This window comes from Diadema antillarum, unplaced genomic scaffold, assembly GCF_040938485.1.
Source record: "Diadema antillarum isolate AM-2024a unplaced genomic scaffold, OU_Dant_1.0 seq00000320_RagTag, whole genome shotgun sequence".
In the NCBI taxonomy this organism is placed as follows: domain Eukaryota; kingdom Metazoa; phylum Echinodermata; class Echinoidea; order Diadematoida; family Diadematidae; genus Diadema; species Diadema antillarum.
This window is the reverse complement of record NW_027271339.1, coordinates 1,899,800-1,915,650: the sequence shown is the minus strand read 5'-3', so window position 1 is coordinate 1,915,650 and position 15,851 is coordinate 1,899,800. Positions and strand designations below refer to the sequence as shown.

The window sequence follows — 15,851 nt, the reverse complement described above, 5'->3', positions numbered from 1 at the left end:
TTGCCTAATTCTAAACATGTATATTGAATTCCAATGTAAAACATTTATTTGCTCTGTTTAAATGAAATTTGGTGATGTTTTTCTACAAAATTTAAATAGTGGCCAGGTTTCATTATCAGTACTAAGTATAGTTTTAAAACCATATTGCCATGAAGTGGTTTGACCTTAAAAGGAATTGGGGTATTTGCTTTAGATGTTATAAGGACTGTAAATAGGGATTGCAGTTATACAACTTACTGAAATTGAATATGTACTGTAGAATGTGTTGCTCAAGATACAGGAAGCAGCAAGAAGCCAGGTTTACAAGTCTTGAGTTCAGCACAGCTGAGTGGAGTTCAAAGATATCTCGCCTGATTTCCTCTCTCTGTTATCTGCATGTAGCAGACATTGCCATGAAGATGATTGGTGTGTTTTTTTTTTTCCATTTATTTGAAGGGGGAGGGGGGCTTTTTGGAGTCAGACTTAATACCAGCTCTCTGCTGGTGCTTATGCTCAATAGGAAATGGTACTACTTCCTGTTCTTGCCATCGAATGAAAAAAGGAAAAAGATCATTGTTTTGTAGGCTCATTATATCTGTAGATTGCCTGCTGGTGTTTCTAATGAGTGCATGTTTTATCAATTCACAAAAAGAAAAAAAAAACAACAACAACAACCACACACTATACACAGTGAAGTGCTTGCATACTGTGATCACATATAGTGCAAGTGCTATCAAGAAACTGTGCCTTATTACAGGTGTTGATTCATCAGAAGTGAGAAGTGTTCTGAAATTTGCTAGGTCGCAGTGACATAAGCAGTCACAAGCCAGCATGTGCTATATCCAAGTGTTACAATTTGTATTGCCCTGTGCTGGTTCAGAATGAGGGGAGCAGACGAGGTCACAATTTTCACAAATCACTGTATCGAACAGTCCAGACAGATGTATGTACCAGGGTAATCTTCGACCAGGGGTCATTCATTAGTGCAGCATAAGGAGTTGATAAACTTGGTAATCAGTAGCTGAAGACTTTACCAGACTAGGGTCCTCTGATGCACTGGGCGCAAGGGGTGTAGGGTATTGAGCTGTTGGATGATTTAAGTGCAATAGTCCTTTCACTCAGTCAACATGTTTATCATGTAGGATAATCGACAGGCCTACGTGGGCCTACAATGTATGAGCAAGATACATTGTATTACTCCTTTGATCACTCGAACATGACATTTTTCATTGTGAAGGTGTATCCTGTGAGCCTGTCAATACTGATTCCTCTATAATATGTGCAGAGATGAGGAGCTTCCCTTGTGATTATCTGGTTAATTGGTTATTGTTGATTTTGTGAAAAACAAACTTAATGTCATGTGCACATAATAGTATCTATGTAATGCTGTTAAGTTGGCTTTCTATGGATTTATCTGACACAAGGGAGCAAAACAAAAGTTGTTTGTGTGTTGGAACTTATGGTCACATTAAGGAATATGAATAGGCCTGTTTACAATTGTTAAGCCATGAATGAGCTGTGGAGACATTATTTCCATTTTGAGCTATCCAGTACCTGTAATGAATCTACTTTGATCCACTCAAGATCAAGGCATTCAGGGAATCATGTCAGTAGCTTAAAGGCTGAAAAAAATCTTTGTTTTTATACCCCCACCTATACATAGTGTGTTATATTGGAATCAATCTGGGGTCAGTTGGTCGGGTGGTCGTTCGTTTGATTGGTCGGGCGGTTGGTCCGTTGCAAAATCTTGTGGATTGTGAACTACTCTCTCATTTTTTGAGCAGTTGACCCCAAATTTGGCATGTGTGACCGCTATCAAAGGTAGATGTGCAAGACACCTTTTTCGTCAGTATTGCATAATGCGTTGCCATGGCAACGGCAAATTTCCATTAAAAATTGTGGATCAAACTGCTCTCATTTTTTGAGCAATTAACCCCAAATTTGGCATGTGTGACCGCTATCAAAGGAAGATGTGCAAGACACTTTTTTGTTAGTATTGCATAATGTGTTGCCATGGCAACAGCATATTTTTTTAAATCTTACAAAATGTGGATCAAACTTCTCTCAGTTTTGTAGCAATTCAGTTGAAATTTGGGATATGTGATCAGTGTAATGTGTAGTTGTGCAAGAGACCTTTTTCGTATGTGTGAATAAATCTGTTGCCATGGCAACAGCAGTTTTTTATACCAATCATACAAAAAATATGTGGATTGCCCTAACTCCTGAGTTTTTGAGTATTTGACTTGAATTTTGGCACATGTGACCACTACAGTATGTAGATGTGCAAACTTAATCTTTTGTCATTGTTGAACAATGTGTTGCCATGGTAACAGCATATTTTGAATGGAAATCATACAAAAATACTGTGCATTCAGTTAACTCCCTCGATCTTTGAGCATTTAACTTGAAATTTGGCACATGTGACTGCTATAGTGCATAGATGTCCAAACTTAATCTTTCGTCATTGTTGAACAATGTGTTGCTATGGTAACAAAAATTTTTCACTGAAAAGCATACAAAAATATTGTTTTTTGTGGATTCAGCTTACTCCCTCAGTTTGTGAGCATTTTACTTGAAATTTGGTACATGTGACCACTATGGTATGTAGATGTGCAAACTTAATCTTTCGTCATTGTTGAACAATGTGTTGCCATGGTCATAGTGCCATTTTGAATGAAAAATCATACAAAGATATTGTGGATTTAGCTAACTCCCTGAGTCTTTGAGCATTTGGCTTGAAATTTGGCACATGTGACTGCTATAAAAAATTAATACATACATGTGCAAATTTATTCTTCCATCATTGTTGAACAATGTGTTGCCATGGTAACTGCATATTTTGAATAAAAATGATAATTTGAAGTGAAAACATCCAGGAAAGAGATTTTAACAGCTTGAAATTTTGTGGAGGGATTATGATTCAAATGATTTCAACCTTCATCAGGAATACTGTAATACATGTACAGTCTACAATTCATATGTCCATGTAATACAGGTTTTGATGTGGGAAAATACTGAGTCCTAATTCAAAGACAGATATGAGCCATTCCTTTTCATGTGCAAGTGTTATAAAATATGAATGGTACTATTGACTGGCATAGAACCAAACACACACAAGGGTTAAAAAGAGCGCATGGAATCTCCATTTTTAGTTGATGAGGCGCTCTGGCGCTCTCTCTTCATAGAGGTTAGCTTTGATCTACAAAAATACTTGAAGTATGGTACGGATTGCCAAATTACAGCGTGAAGTGACCTGTATAGCAAAAATTCACAATGCATGGAGAAAGGCTGAGTGTTTTGCCAAGTTTTTAATGATCGGAGTCAATTGGTTATCTACATGACAACCTGAAAGTTTACAATGAGTTTGAAGTATTTCTTTCAAGGTGCTTTTGACATTGTTCATTTACACTGAATGCTACTGAATGTTTATTTTACAAAGTAGTGTTGTTTTTTTTTTTAACTGCTTGGTACTTAGGAGGTATTTGCTCAGAGGTCATGTTCTTCTGTATTTCATGGGGTAATTGGTGACTATTTGTTTGCAATTCAATATATATGTGATAGACAGCTGTTCAAGTCACGGAGTTCAATGACTATTAAAATGACACAGATTGGGATATTGTTAATAACCATGTACAATATAATTTCTCTCTCCCTTTGTTGTGCAGTGTATGACTGTTACTTACATTGATGCATGTACAGTAACATTTGCTTGAACTTGATGATTTTTGATGATTTGTTTAGATTCACACTTTTTTTTTGTAATGATTTTAGCCCTAGTTACCTGATCTGTGTATTCTCCAACAGATACTTGCACTGTTTGAGGAAGACGAAGATGAAAAAGTGACAGCCTTTGTTGAACCCTTCGTGATTCTTCTCATCCTCATCGCCAATGCAATAGTAGGAGTATGGCAGGTATGATATAGCCATTCAACTTAAGAGAAAAAATAAATTGATATATTGAGTGCAAATAAGGAGAGGTTTAAGTTCAAGTTCAAAAGGGATTTTGCATTCTGTTAAGCTAAAGGGGTATTCAGCTTATGTGCTATGCCTTGTGCATTGTTTTTGACAGTCTGAATTAACTTTAACATAGTTGAAGTCAATGGTAGTACGTCATGCAGTATAAAGGCATCAGTGGAAGAGATATTTCTAATTGCCATGGCCCTTGCTATAGACCGATTCAATTTCGAGGTCCTGTTCACCTACTGCCGCTAGCGGTGCTATAACGGTCGCCATAACTGGGGGCCAACGGGGGCTTCCAGCGAGCTACCAACCTAGCGAGTTGCATTGCAGCTCAGCAGCCTAGCGCACCCATCGCGCATAGTTAGCCGGCTGCCGCGGCGCTAATATTGTGATTGTTTACTCACTGTGCTAAAGTCTTTCAGCGGCTTTTAATGCCTTTCTTTTGGACAAATTAAGTGAGTCAGACATATTGATCTACAATGAAAACTTTAAAGGAAGGATCAGGAAAACATAATGTGCAGTTGTTGGGTGCACAAATAACAGAAAAAACGGAAATGGAAGGTGTGCATGGCAGTGTGTGAAATTCATTCACCACTGACGCATGATGAATATATAATTAGAGACAAGTGAAATACAACGGTATTAAAAGTGCACAGATTTCGAAACAGAGTTAGGCCTATGCCTACTACATCCTCTATTTAATTAGGCTATCACTGCATACTGCATACTGCAACCTAGTGAGTTGCATTGCAGCTCAGCAGCCTAGCGCACCCATCGCGCATAGTTAGCCGGCCGCCGCGGCGCTAATATTGTGATTGTTTACTCACTGTGCTAAAGTCTTTCAGCGGCTTTTAATGCCTTTCTTTTGGACAAATTAAGTGAGTCAGACATATTGATCTACAATGAAAACTTTAAAGGAAGGATCAGGAAAACATAATGTGCAGTTGTTGGGTGCACAAATAACAGAAAAAAACAGAAATGGAAGGTGTGCATGGCAGTGTGTGAAATTCATTCACCACTGACGCATGATGAATATATAATTAGAGACAAGTGAAATACAACGGTATTAAAAGTGCACAGATTTCGAAACAGAGTTAGGCCTATGCCTACTACATCCTCTATTTACTTAGGCTATCACTGCATACTCGTAAAATATGTTGTTCATTTTAGAAGACAAGTTAAGATCAAAGATCTTGATAGTTCACTGGTTATTTATGCTTGGTGCTAGGTTTCTTGTACTCTTGCTGGCTATGTTGTATTATTATGACAAACATTTTACAGCCTACACTACAGGCAAATGAATGTTTCAAGATGCGTTAAATTCTTATATTGTTTTCACTTCTTCGATGTTCAGCATTGCATTGATCATTCAATTCAATTCATTTATTTCATTCTCATTTTTTCTTCCCCAACAATACATAACACAAGGTAAATCAGAAAATCCAACAGAAGCATAAATAAATTGATATACAGTACAAAGTGCGAAGGATAAACTATAGACACCAAACTAATAGAAATAAATTATGTATACATACGGGAAAATACAAAGTTATATTTTGAGGGGGAAAAAGCATGCCTAGGTATTTAGCTATTCAATTTTGGCCTGAAACTCTGAATTTGAATTTTGATATTGACAGTAGACACTTATAAATATCAAACCATGGATGGGGCAAATATCTGCTTCATAATCATATTAAGAAAGTGTAATCTGAAAATCACTTTTGTAGATTGTAATATTAGGTGTTAGCACGATGTCATGAAATGTTACTTAGACCTAGAACAGTAAAAGTTTTGGTTGTTGACATCAGGCAACTTTAATTCAGTTTATAAATACGATTTAGAAACGTCTAGATCTGTATTCCGTTTGGTTTACTTTATATCTTAAGCATGGCTCGACACTAACTTTTTTGTTTGGTGGCCCGATGGGGCCACCAAAATCCTAAATTTCAAATTTTTGGTGGCCCGAGAGAAAAATTTGGTGTCCCGAAAAAAAAACACAATAAAAAACATTAAAAGTCCTGTTTTTTTAATGAGTCAAATATTTAAGTTTTATGATAGTAAGAATTAAAAGTTGGACATATCTACTCATAAATTAAACTTGCAACACTCACTCTCAGGCACTCATTCAGTCCTTTTCATCCATCCTTTAAACAAATTTAACTGCTAATTTCCGGCGCAAAAAGTTACGATTTTATTGACATACTTTTCAAAAAATTGTGGTGGCCCGAGGCGGGCCACCAAATTTGCCCTTTTTTGAAATTTGGTGGCCCAACTTTCATTTTTGGTGGCCCCGGGCCACCGGGCCACCGTTAGTGTCGAGCCCTGCCTTAAGGCTTGCCTAAAGTTAGCGACAACCGAAAATGACGGTCTAGACGTCTATAGGATGAAGGGTTCTAGAAGTCAATAGGTCTAGTCTGTACTCTTGCCTTATTTGTATTTAATTATATCAGTAAACTTCTCAACAGTCTAGGCTTACTCACAAGACGTCTGCCTGCGCCTAGCCCTAGCCCTAGTTCTCCACAGCGGTTTTCATTCTCTTACACAAATGTGAATATATGGGGCTTACACGCAAGTACCCAAGTCATCGTCATAGAAATAAAGTCTACAAACACTCACGGATCGTACCGATATTTACCTTGAAATTCACATTTTGGCTACAGCCGTATGCCACCTACCCATTCGCTCATACTCGGGTAAAGTTGTTTAATTTTCATGAATTTCGCTTATCACTGTTGGACCGCGAATTTTACGATTAGCGAGCGAAAAAATGCAGTCGTCACAAAGCCAGACGCGTGGATCGCTGCCAGAGAGATAGCTGGCTGGCTGGCGCCGGCTGGTAAAAGCACTGGCTGCTGCTGGCACCCTTGCCACGCATGCACAGCGCTTGCCGCCCCGGCCTGGATGGCCCCCAGTTATGGCGTCACCTTAAGAGGGCGCGCTTCCATGAACAGTCGCTCGAATCGGTCTATATCTAATCACTGCCAATGTTTACAGGAGATTTACAGAATTACAGTTATGAAAGAAATACAATCTATAAAAACGTAAATTCTTATGCTATTAACACAGATTACGACATGTGTATTCCCAAATTGTACCATGGTTGAAAAGAGTGAAATGAGTTGTCTGTTCTCAAGCCCGTAACTTGCTATGTGTTTTTTGTGTATCACAGTATTTGCAAGTGATACAATGTATAAGAAGCAAACACTAGAATTGACAAAGACATTCTGTAATAAGATTTTTATTACAAGAATTTTAGAGACTTCCTCAGCCCCTTCCCCCAAAAAAGTTATCATGACTCAATTTTCTTTTACACATATGTATGTATATCATTCCTGCATGATTTTTCAGTCATGCATACACATACTGCAGTATTCTGCAGGTGTGAAAAATGTATTGTTCTATTTTTCTCAATAATATAAATAATCCCATGTCATTTTGTTAAAGATGACTTTGACATTGTCATTCTATTTCTCGCTCCATGTTTGATTTTCAATTTTTCTTGCCACGTGCAGGAACGCAATGCAGAGAGTGCAATTGAGGCGCTGAAGGAATACGAACCAGAGATTGCTAAGGTGATCCGTCAAGACAAAGTTGGTGTCCAGAGGATACGAGCTAGGGAGCTGGTGCCTGGAGATGTTGTAGAGATTTCAGGTATTTAATTTAATGAAGTTTAATTCAAATTTATTTTATTTTCAACAGACCACAAAATAACATTTATGAATGAGATGATGATACATTGAAATTAATTTGCTATAATGAAAGGTAGGCTTAAAGGGATAGTACAGTATTGGTGGAGATGAAAATTTGGCTTTAACTTTTTTGCGAGATACTAAGAAAACACTTATGAAATAGTACAGAGCATACCATTTTTAGAGGAATTCAAAGTTTATTTGATAAAAATCGGGTTTGGAAAAGCTGAAACATCCAAAAACAAAGTAAAACAATACGATTGTAATAAAGTGTGGGTCCCACACTTTATTAGGATCGCTCTGTTTTGGATATCTTGGCCATTTCAAAACCAATTTTCATCAAATAAACATTGAATTCCTCCTGGAATTACATGCTCTTTCATATTTCATGAGAGTTTTCTCACTATCTCATCAAAAAATGCTAGAAACCTGAAATTAGGTCTCACCCAAAACTATACGATCCCTTTAAGACATGTTCAGTGAAAAAAGGAGGGACCCACTGAAAAGCTATGCTTATGCTTGTAATATTTGGGTTCTTCAAAGAAAATGCACACATGGATGAGGAATAAATCTACAAATAGATTAGCTTTCACCTCGAGAAGTCAAAAGTCAGGACAGGACATACAGTATAGTAACGTGCAGCATAGACAGTGACAGAACAATACAAAGAGATAAGAGGACAACATTTCAGATAACAGAGAAAGAAGTAAGTCAAGGAGGGATCAGACAGAGTTCTCAAAACGTGTGGTGCTATAACTTTTTGAAGTGGCATGATGCATTTACAATTATTTGAATGCATGAAGTGGAAATGCCTACACTTAACCCTATTTTAACTGGGCTATTTGAGACCAAGTTTTTAGTGGGGGGGGGGGGGGGGTCAATTTGACCTCCCCTTCAGATTTCGGCCGCCAAAAGTTTGCCTAAAGATAGAGCCGGATGTCAACTATACAAGATTACATGGTCATAGAATAGAAAAATATTGGCTTTCTATTTTTAATAAATTAATTATGCAAATGTATGCATGACATCATATTTTCACCTATAACTCCATTAAAAAGACTGAAGGATTGCTAATTTTTTTTTTGTCAGAGTTCCTCAAGACACATCAAACAATTTTCTTGTAAAGAAATAGCACAATCAAAATCAATTTCTTTTGTTTTTTATTGTTTTGTTAATTTCTTATTTATTTTTTCGTTTTTTCGACCTTTTGTTTTCTACTGTTTTTTCCCGAAATTTGTTGCAGGCACTTTTTCAAGCTTATCTACACTAGAATCAATTAATTTGAATTGTTAAATGTTGAAATAATCTAATTTGTATCAATTTAACCAAAAAACACAATTTGCATTGGATTTGCACACGATATCATGAATTTGAGCTGTTTTTGGGTTGACATGCGTATGCAAAACATTACATAACTTCAGAACGGTGTACCCGGACGTCGCAAATTTGGTCTCAAAATATGCCGGAGACTTCATTGAAAAAAGTCACGAAATGACGTGGCAAAATCTTTGCGCGTTGCGGAATCATGGCGCGATATGTCGGGGGGGGGGGTCAATTTGACCCCCCCCCCCCCCAGTTAAAATAGGGTTAAGCGATATTTGCATGAGATAATTTGTGAGGGAAATGTTTGACTATCCTGCTGGAGGTTCTGTGTTATCACTTCAGCTGTCTGAGTATTTGTGGGTTTGTGTGGTTCATATTTCTGATACCACAGGGTGACTGTTATGTGCTACTAAATTGTACTACTTGTATGTTGACAAAATAGAAACACTTGGTTTATGAAATAATAAAAGATGAAATAATGCAAATTTGCATAATCTGTAAAGAAGATTATCAATAGTACACATACAGACATAAACCCACCAAAATTGTGAGACAGGAGATAGTGGTTAATATAGAATATGACACTATGTAAGTTACATGTTAGTGACACAAACGGTAATTTAAAAAAAAAGTAGAAATGACAGGTACCAACAAGTATATTTTTTTCTACCACATTCAGTATACATTTCTTCATCCAAATAAGAAAATTTTGTAAGATAATAAGGATATTGTTTTGTAAAATTCAATCTATCATGCTTAACATACCCATTTTTCACTTTTCAACCTTATTTCTTTTTGTAGGAATATATGAATGTTTTGTTTATATGTGTATCAGTACATGTTTTGTGGTCTGCAAAGGTTGGTAGCACTGGAGACAATGAAAATTGAAAGCATAGAAGACAGGAACAAAGAGAAAGATAAAGTGTGTCTGCTCTTGCTCTCTTGGGATTAAGGTAGTCTGCAATTTATGTGGCTCATTAAGTCTCTCTTGGAACTGTAATTTTTTAATTTTTTTGCTCATATCATGAATAAACTGGCAAAGTTTCCTTTTACTGTTGAGTGGGAAAGGAGCTAAATGTACAGTGATTAGCATGATGGCCTCTCATGCATAAGAGATGTATGCACTTTGGGGTCCTTCATCAAGCTGTTCTTTGAAGTGTACATGGTAAACCTTGGGTTACAATGTATGAGCACGACAGGGTATTAGTTTCAGGTTACAGGTACTAGCTTCTCCATGTAACACCTGTATGTATCATCAATAGAGACAATGATGGTGAGTGGTCATCAGGGCCAGCGGAGCGTTTTCAAAAGAGTGGGGGCCCACTTCCGGGTTCAGAGACTCCAACTCTCCCGTTTTCGACGGGAGATCTCCCGCCGAAAACTCCCGTTCTCCCGTTTGAGATTTAATTTCTCCCGCCCTGGCTCTTTGTCTCCCGTTGGAAAGGATTCCTTACTTATTTCTATCGTGTGTTGAAAAAGCAAGCCTTAGATAGCACAAGAGAGCATCTAGAACCCTAGGAACTTCGCGCTTCGCACACATCAAGTTGGAGTCTCCCGTTTGCTAGGGGTTTCAGGCGGGAGAATCTCCAGATCAGAAGGTGCTTTGGGTTGGAGTCTCTGCGGGTTTCATGAGCTAACAAGCAAGCAAGCAAGCAAGAAAAAAAAAAAAAAAAAAGGTCCCCCACGGCCCCCACGGCTCCGCCGGCCATGGTCATGATTATTCAATGATAGTAATTGTCGTTGAAGTGGATGAGATCACATTGATTTGTTGCCAAAGACAACACAATGTACTGCACAGCAAAGAAGCAAGAATACAAGAATGACATTGGTTGAATTTTGTTAGATTTACTGTGTAGTGCTTCTGACATTACTTATTGCAAGAAACAAAGTGTGGTAGCACCTGAAAGTGTGGTGAGACATGGAATTATGGTATCCAACTTCCAGCTTTCTGCTTAGAAGGAAAATACATTTATGAAATGTGCCTTGTTTCTCTGTCCACCACCAAGAAAAATTAGCCTTAAAAAGAGTAATATTGTAATGCATAGGATCATGTGTTTGTGAATGTATCAGTCCATGTGTGTGTGTGTGTGTGTGTGTGTGTGTATGTGTATGTGCATGCACATAAATGAGTGCTTTTTGTGCATTATACATACTTGCAGGCAGTGTGTGGTAGTATCTTCTGATCTACCTAAGATAACAGCTGTAGCTTGAAATGTCTCTTACTTTTGTCACTTTAGACAGGACATCACATACACTATAGCTGTAAATTCTCGAGAAATATGTACCTCTGTGACTCTACATAGTGAACCTCAGTATCAGCTGCTTCCTGTCTAGGTTGCAATGAGTCTGTGTTTACACACTGTGCACCATGAACCCTTCCAAGAGGCATATATTGATATGCCAGTAGTGCATGTTTGCTTCATCAAATTGTCATTATGTGGAGCTATTGGGACATCTTCTTGCTGTTGCTCCACTGTCCTGATGACAGGAGAGTCAGGTGCTCATGATGACCCCGGCACTTGTTTTCTCTATCAAATTTTGTTCATTAACTCTCTGAGCCTGTTGCTCTTTCCATTACGTGTGACCAAATCTCTCTTTCTCTCTCTTGCTAGCTGTCACTTTTAGTTGTTCCCCTCTTGTCACCACAGTTAAATGGAATGCTGTGATTCTGTTTGTATCTTGTGTGTGTGTGTGTGTGTGTGTGTGTGTGTGTGTGTATGATAATGTGCAGTATCTGTGTGCACCTTTCTCTTATCTGTCTTACAGCATTTATACCCCTTGTCTGTCATGCCCCATTCAGTATTGCTGGATATTTAGTGTGATCTGTCAGTGCATACATGTTCAAAATGATTGTTCAGTAAATCATTGGCCATTTCCATCTACAAGTACGGTACATGTATATGACCGTTAGTACATGTTACAATCAATCACTCTGATTTCTTTGTGCTTATGATGTACCTCATGTGTGCTTAAATGGCAGCAGTATGTGCACTTCTGCACATGCCTGTCATAGATTTGCCAAGACTAATTCAGTTCAACCACTTTAGACATTCAGTCTATACAGAAACTGGATATACAGTTGAACCTCTCTTATCCGGACAAGTCGGGACCGGGGCTCATCCGGATAAGGGATTTGGCCGGATAGGGGAGACTCAATGCTTTAAACATGTACATATACATACACATGTACTGATGTAGCCCATTGTAGTACCACATGTAGTAATGTGTATACTGCAACCTTTTCATTGTTACACTCAGTAACAGACCTCAAAATAGAGGTTCGTGTTTGCAAGAATGCAATCATTTTCTTTTATAAATTCTTGGGATGATTTACCTAAATAATTATTAAGAAATGTATCAAGTATATGTAATTCATGTGTGTTTGTGTAGGAATTCTCAAGGAGTTGGGAATCCCCCTTTCCTCCCGTAATTATTAAAAAAAAAAAGAAAATCACGGCGAGATTGCGTCCGTATGATAGAGAGATCCGGATAAAGGGAGGCTGGATAAGAGAGGTTCAACTGTACTGTCATCCAGAAAAATAAAACTAACTAGAATACTCAGAATACTTATAATCTCCAAATTGCATACCAACATGCTGGCATGTGTCTGTGCGCACATACTCACACCCACACAATCACACATGCACTATGCTCAAACACCAGAGACTCCAACTCTCCCGTTTTCGACGGGAAGTCTCCCGCCGAAAACCCATTTTTGCAAAATCTCCCGTTCTCCCGCTTGGGATTTAATTTCTCCTGCCCTGGCTCTGTGTCCCCCGTTGGAAAGGATTTCTCACTTATTGCTATCGTATGTTGAAAAAATAAGCCTAAGATAGCACCAGAGAGCATCTAGAACCCTAGGAACTTCTCGCTTCGCACACTTGTATCAACTTGGAGTCTCCCGTTTGCTAGGGGTTTCAGGCGGGAGAATCTCCAGATCAGAAGGTGCTTGGGGTTGGAGTCTCTGAAACACACACGTATAAATAACATCACTCACATATTATATGTGATTTATATGTATTACAAGTACATGCTGACAGAGGCCCATACAATTACCAACAACTGACAGACACACAATTCATGTTTCCCATGAATTTACACATAGTATTCAAATGCTCTCTAACAATTCCCACTTACATGCTATATAGTTATCTTTCTCCTTTTTTATCCTTCCACCATGAAGAGTCACCACAAGTATTAAGCTTTCCGGTTATCCATCCGTCCTTCTATCTGTCTTTCCATCTATCCTATCTGTCTTTCCATCCACAATCAATTTTGTGGACAGCGTAACTTCAAAGCCGTTTGAGGTATCCTGATGAAATTTGGCATGTATGTGCATATGAGTGGACAAAGTTGTGCCTATCAACTTTTGGGTGCAAATGCTCAAGGTCAAAGATCAAGGTTAAATTCTTAAATTTCTTTATTTCCCCAATTCCTACAATGTATGCAGTGCCTGAGGGTATGTTCATGAAACTTTGTGTAGATACATGACTGTATTACCAAATGAATATATGCAGTAGGGGAAGTTTTGGGCCATTGGGGTCAAAGGTCAAGGGAAAATGCTGAATCTTTTTTTCTTCATGTCTCAGAAATGGCTTAGGGTATCCTCATGAAACTTAGTACACTATGCATTTACTGCCCGACAATGATCCTCTTGGAAATTCTTGGGAAAGTCAAGGGTCAAATGTTGGGTTAAAATGCTAAAATTCTATTATTTAATGCTGTAATTATACCTTTTCTCCATACCTTGGAGATTACTCAATGCATAAACGTAATCAAAGTAGATATACATGCATTACTGCACAACGATTATGTAAGGAAAGATTTTGATCATGGCGTCAAAGGTCAGTGAAAATGATAAAATGTCATAATTTATTCTGATATTTTTAAAAATAGCCCAATCTATTGTGATGAAAATATATGTCACCAGTTAGTGAGCAGATGAAATGATATTGATGGTGATAGTAATAACAAAGTGATCTTGGTATTGTCATGAACCAGTTCTGATAACTGTTTTGTGATGTGCTGCCTCCTCCAACGTAAGCTGGCAGAATGTGTAAGAAGTAGTGCCTTGTCAGCCTAATTCTTCAGTACCATCTCTCTGGAATGCCAAGGCAGGCAAATCCATCATAGGCTCCCTAGGATACACAAGCCCTTTCTTCACTCCCTGTCTCCAGTAAACAGGGAGAGATGAGGAGGATTTATCTTGCAGATGGGCTAGGAATTTTTCTGGGTGGATAGGTGGGGTGGTTGCGGCTGACTGGGTGGCTCTGTTGCTGTGAAGCAGACTGAAGATGGATGGAGGTAGAGCCTATGCACAAGGGGTTATGTTTAAATGCCATGATGGATGAAGGAAGGTTGTAAGAAGTCACACATCTTGCAGTGAGATGTTGCCATTGAAGGAGCGATGTCTTTGCCTTCTAATGTCACATGTTGATAGACTATGTGTGATACAGGTATTCTGTGTTGGATATGTCTGATGACCCAGAATGCATTAGCTTTGAGAGGGTGCGAGTATACTTGCCCTTGAACAGCATAATATCTGAGATTTATATGACTGTCAGTTCGTACTCTTGAGTAAGTCACAAATTAATAGGGTAGGCTGCAAGACAGAGTTCTTATTGTACACACATGTATTGTGATACACCAATTGTCAGTGCTTCAGAGGATTTTAATTTCAATTTCTTTGTAAATTATACTTAGGAGGAAGCGGATTAATGCATGTTTAGATGAAACATAATACGATCACTTAACACAGATTATCAGATCTGCCTGACAATACTGTATGATAATCACAGTCATGGAAGATGAAGATCAAATGGCAAGCTATGCTGTATATAACAGATAACATATTTGTGAGTTAAAGTGCACTTCAAAACTCTCTGTCAGTGAGAAACTACATTTTTCTTTGAGAGAAGGAAGGGAAAGGCTGCTGGCTTTTGGGCATGGGGGAAGGGAAGACGAAGAATCTAAGATGGATGAGAAAGGAATATGATCCGTTCAGCCTGCCTGTGACCTCACAGACTCCCGGCCATGTCATCCAACCAGGTACAATGTATGTCGTCATCTGTATCTCCTTAGGCTGGCTGCCCAGTCTTCACTCGCAGCTCTGCGTGTATATGGGTACCATCCCAGCTATGCAGTCTCTGTGTATGTGATTTTGAGATGGAGGATAGACAAGTCGCAGACAGCCTCGGCGAAAAAATGGGCATTTGAATATGGTACATACACAAAATGGAATACTACATAACTTAATAGAAAATCTATGGTATCGATCCCCCCCCCCCCCCCATCTCTTGAATCATGCCTGTATGTGTGAATGGCTTCCACTGAAAGGCTTATTACTTGGGCCCTATGTATTCTTCATAACCTGCTACAAGTATGCAGAATGTTGACTTACATGTATGTGTACACCAATAGAGCACAACAGAAACTGTTTCAATGCTTTAAGACATCTAGTGTTTATAAAAATTTGTTTGAACAGACACATGATCCTTTCAGCCTGCCTGTGACCTCACACAGTCACAGTCATGTCATCCAACCAAGTAGTATGTATGTCATCTTCTGTATATTTTACAGATTTGTTGTGAATGATGGATAATGCAGTGACTGAAAATGCCTCTAAATATGATGCATCACGCGTTACCCCGGGTACCGCGTTGTGTAGCGCCACCTCACGTCCACTCGAGGACAGCCGCAGAGAAATGCATGCATTGTGTGTGCGTGTACATAGTCACTCCCATGCTACTGCATGTTATACAATGCATGCATGGCACGCTGTGCGAGCAATAGCGTGTGCTTCAGTGCACTGCAGTGTAGTGGCTAGCGCCGCTAGCTCCAGCACCAAAATAATTTCCACTTTTTGGCAACCCAGTGTACAACCTTTAAAAAAAAAAAAAA

At 38.6% G+C, this 15,851-nt stretch overlaps 1 protein-coding gene across 3 annotated transcripts in view; it reads left to right on the top strand.

Annotated features, from left to right (window-relative positions):
• The window catches only part of LOC139730523 (calcium-transporting ATPase sarcoplasmic/endoplasmic reticulum type-like), an 81,962-nt gene that overhangs the window by 10,905 nt on the left and 55,206 nt on the right, over positions 1–15,851 (top strand). For all 3 annotated transcript variants that reach the window (XM_071641375.1, XM_071641374.1, XM_071641373.1), the window contains 2 exons: positions 3,784–3,891; positions 7,452–7,590. In XM_071641375.1, the coding sequence (XP_071497476.1) occupies positions 3,784–3,891; positions 7,452–7,590 (247 nt within the window). The remainder of the gene's footprint in view (positions 1–3,783; positions 3,892–7,451; positions 7,591–15,851) is intronic.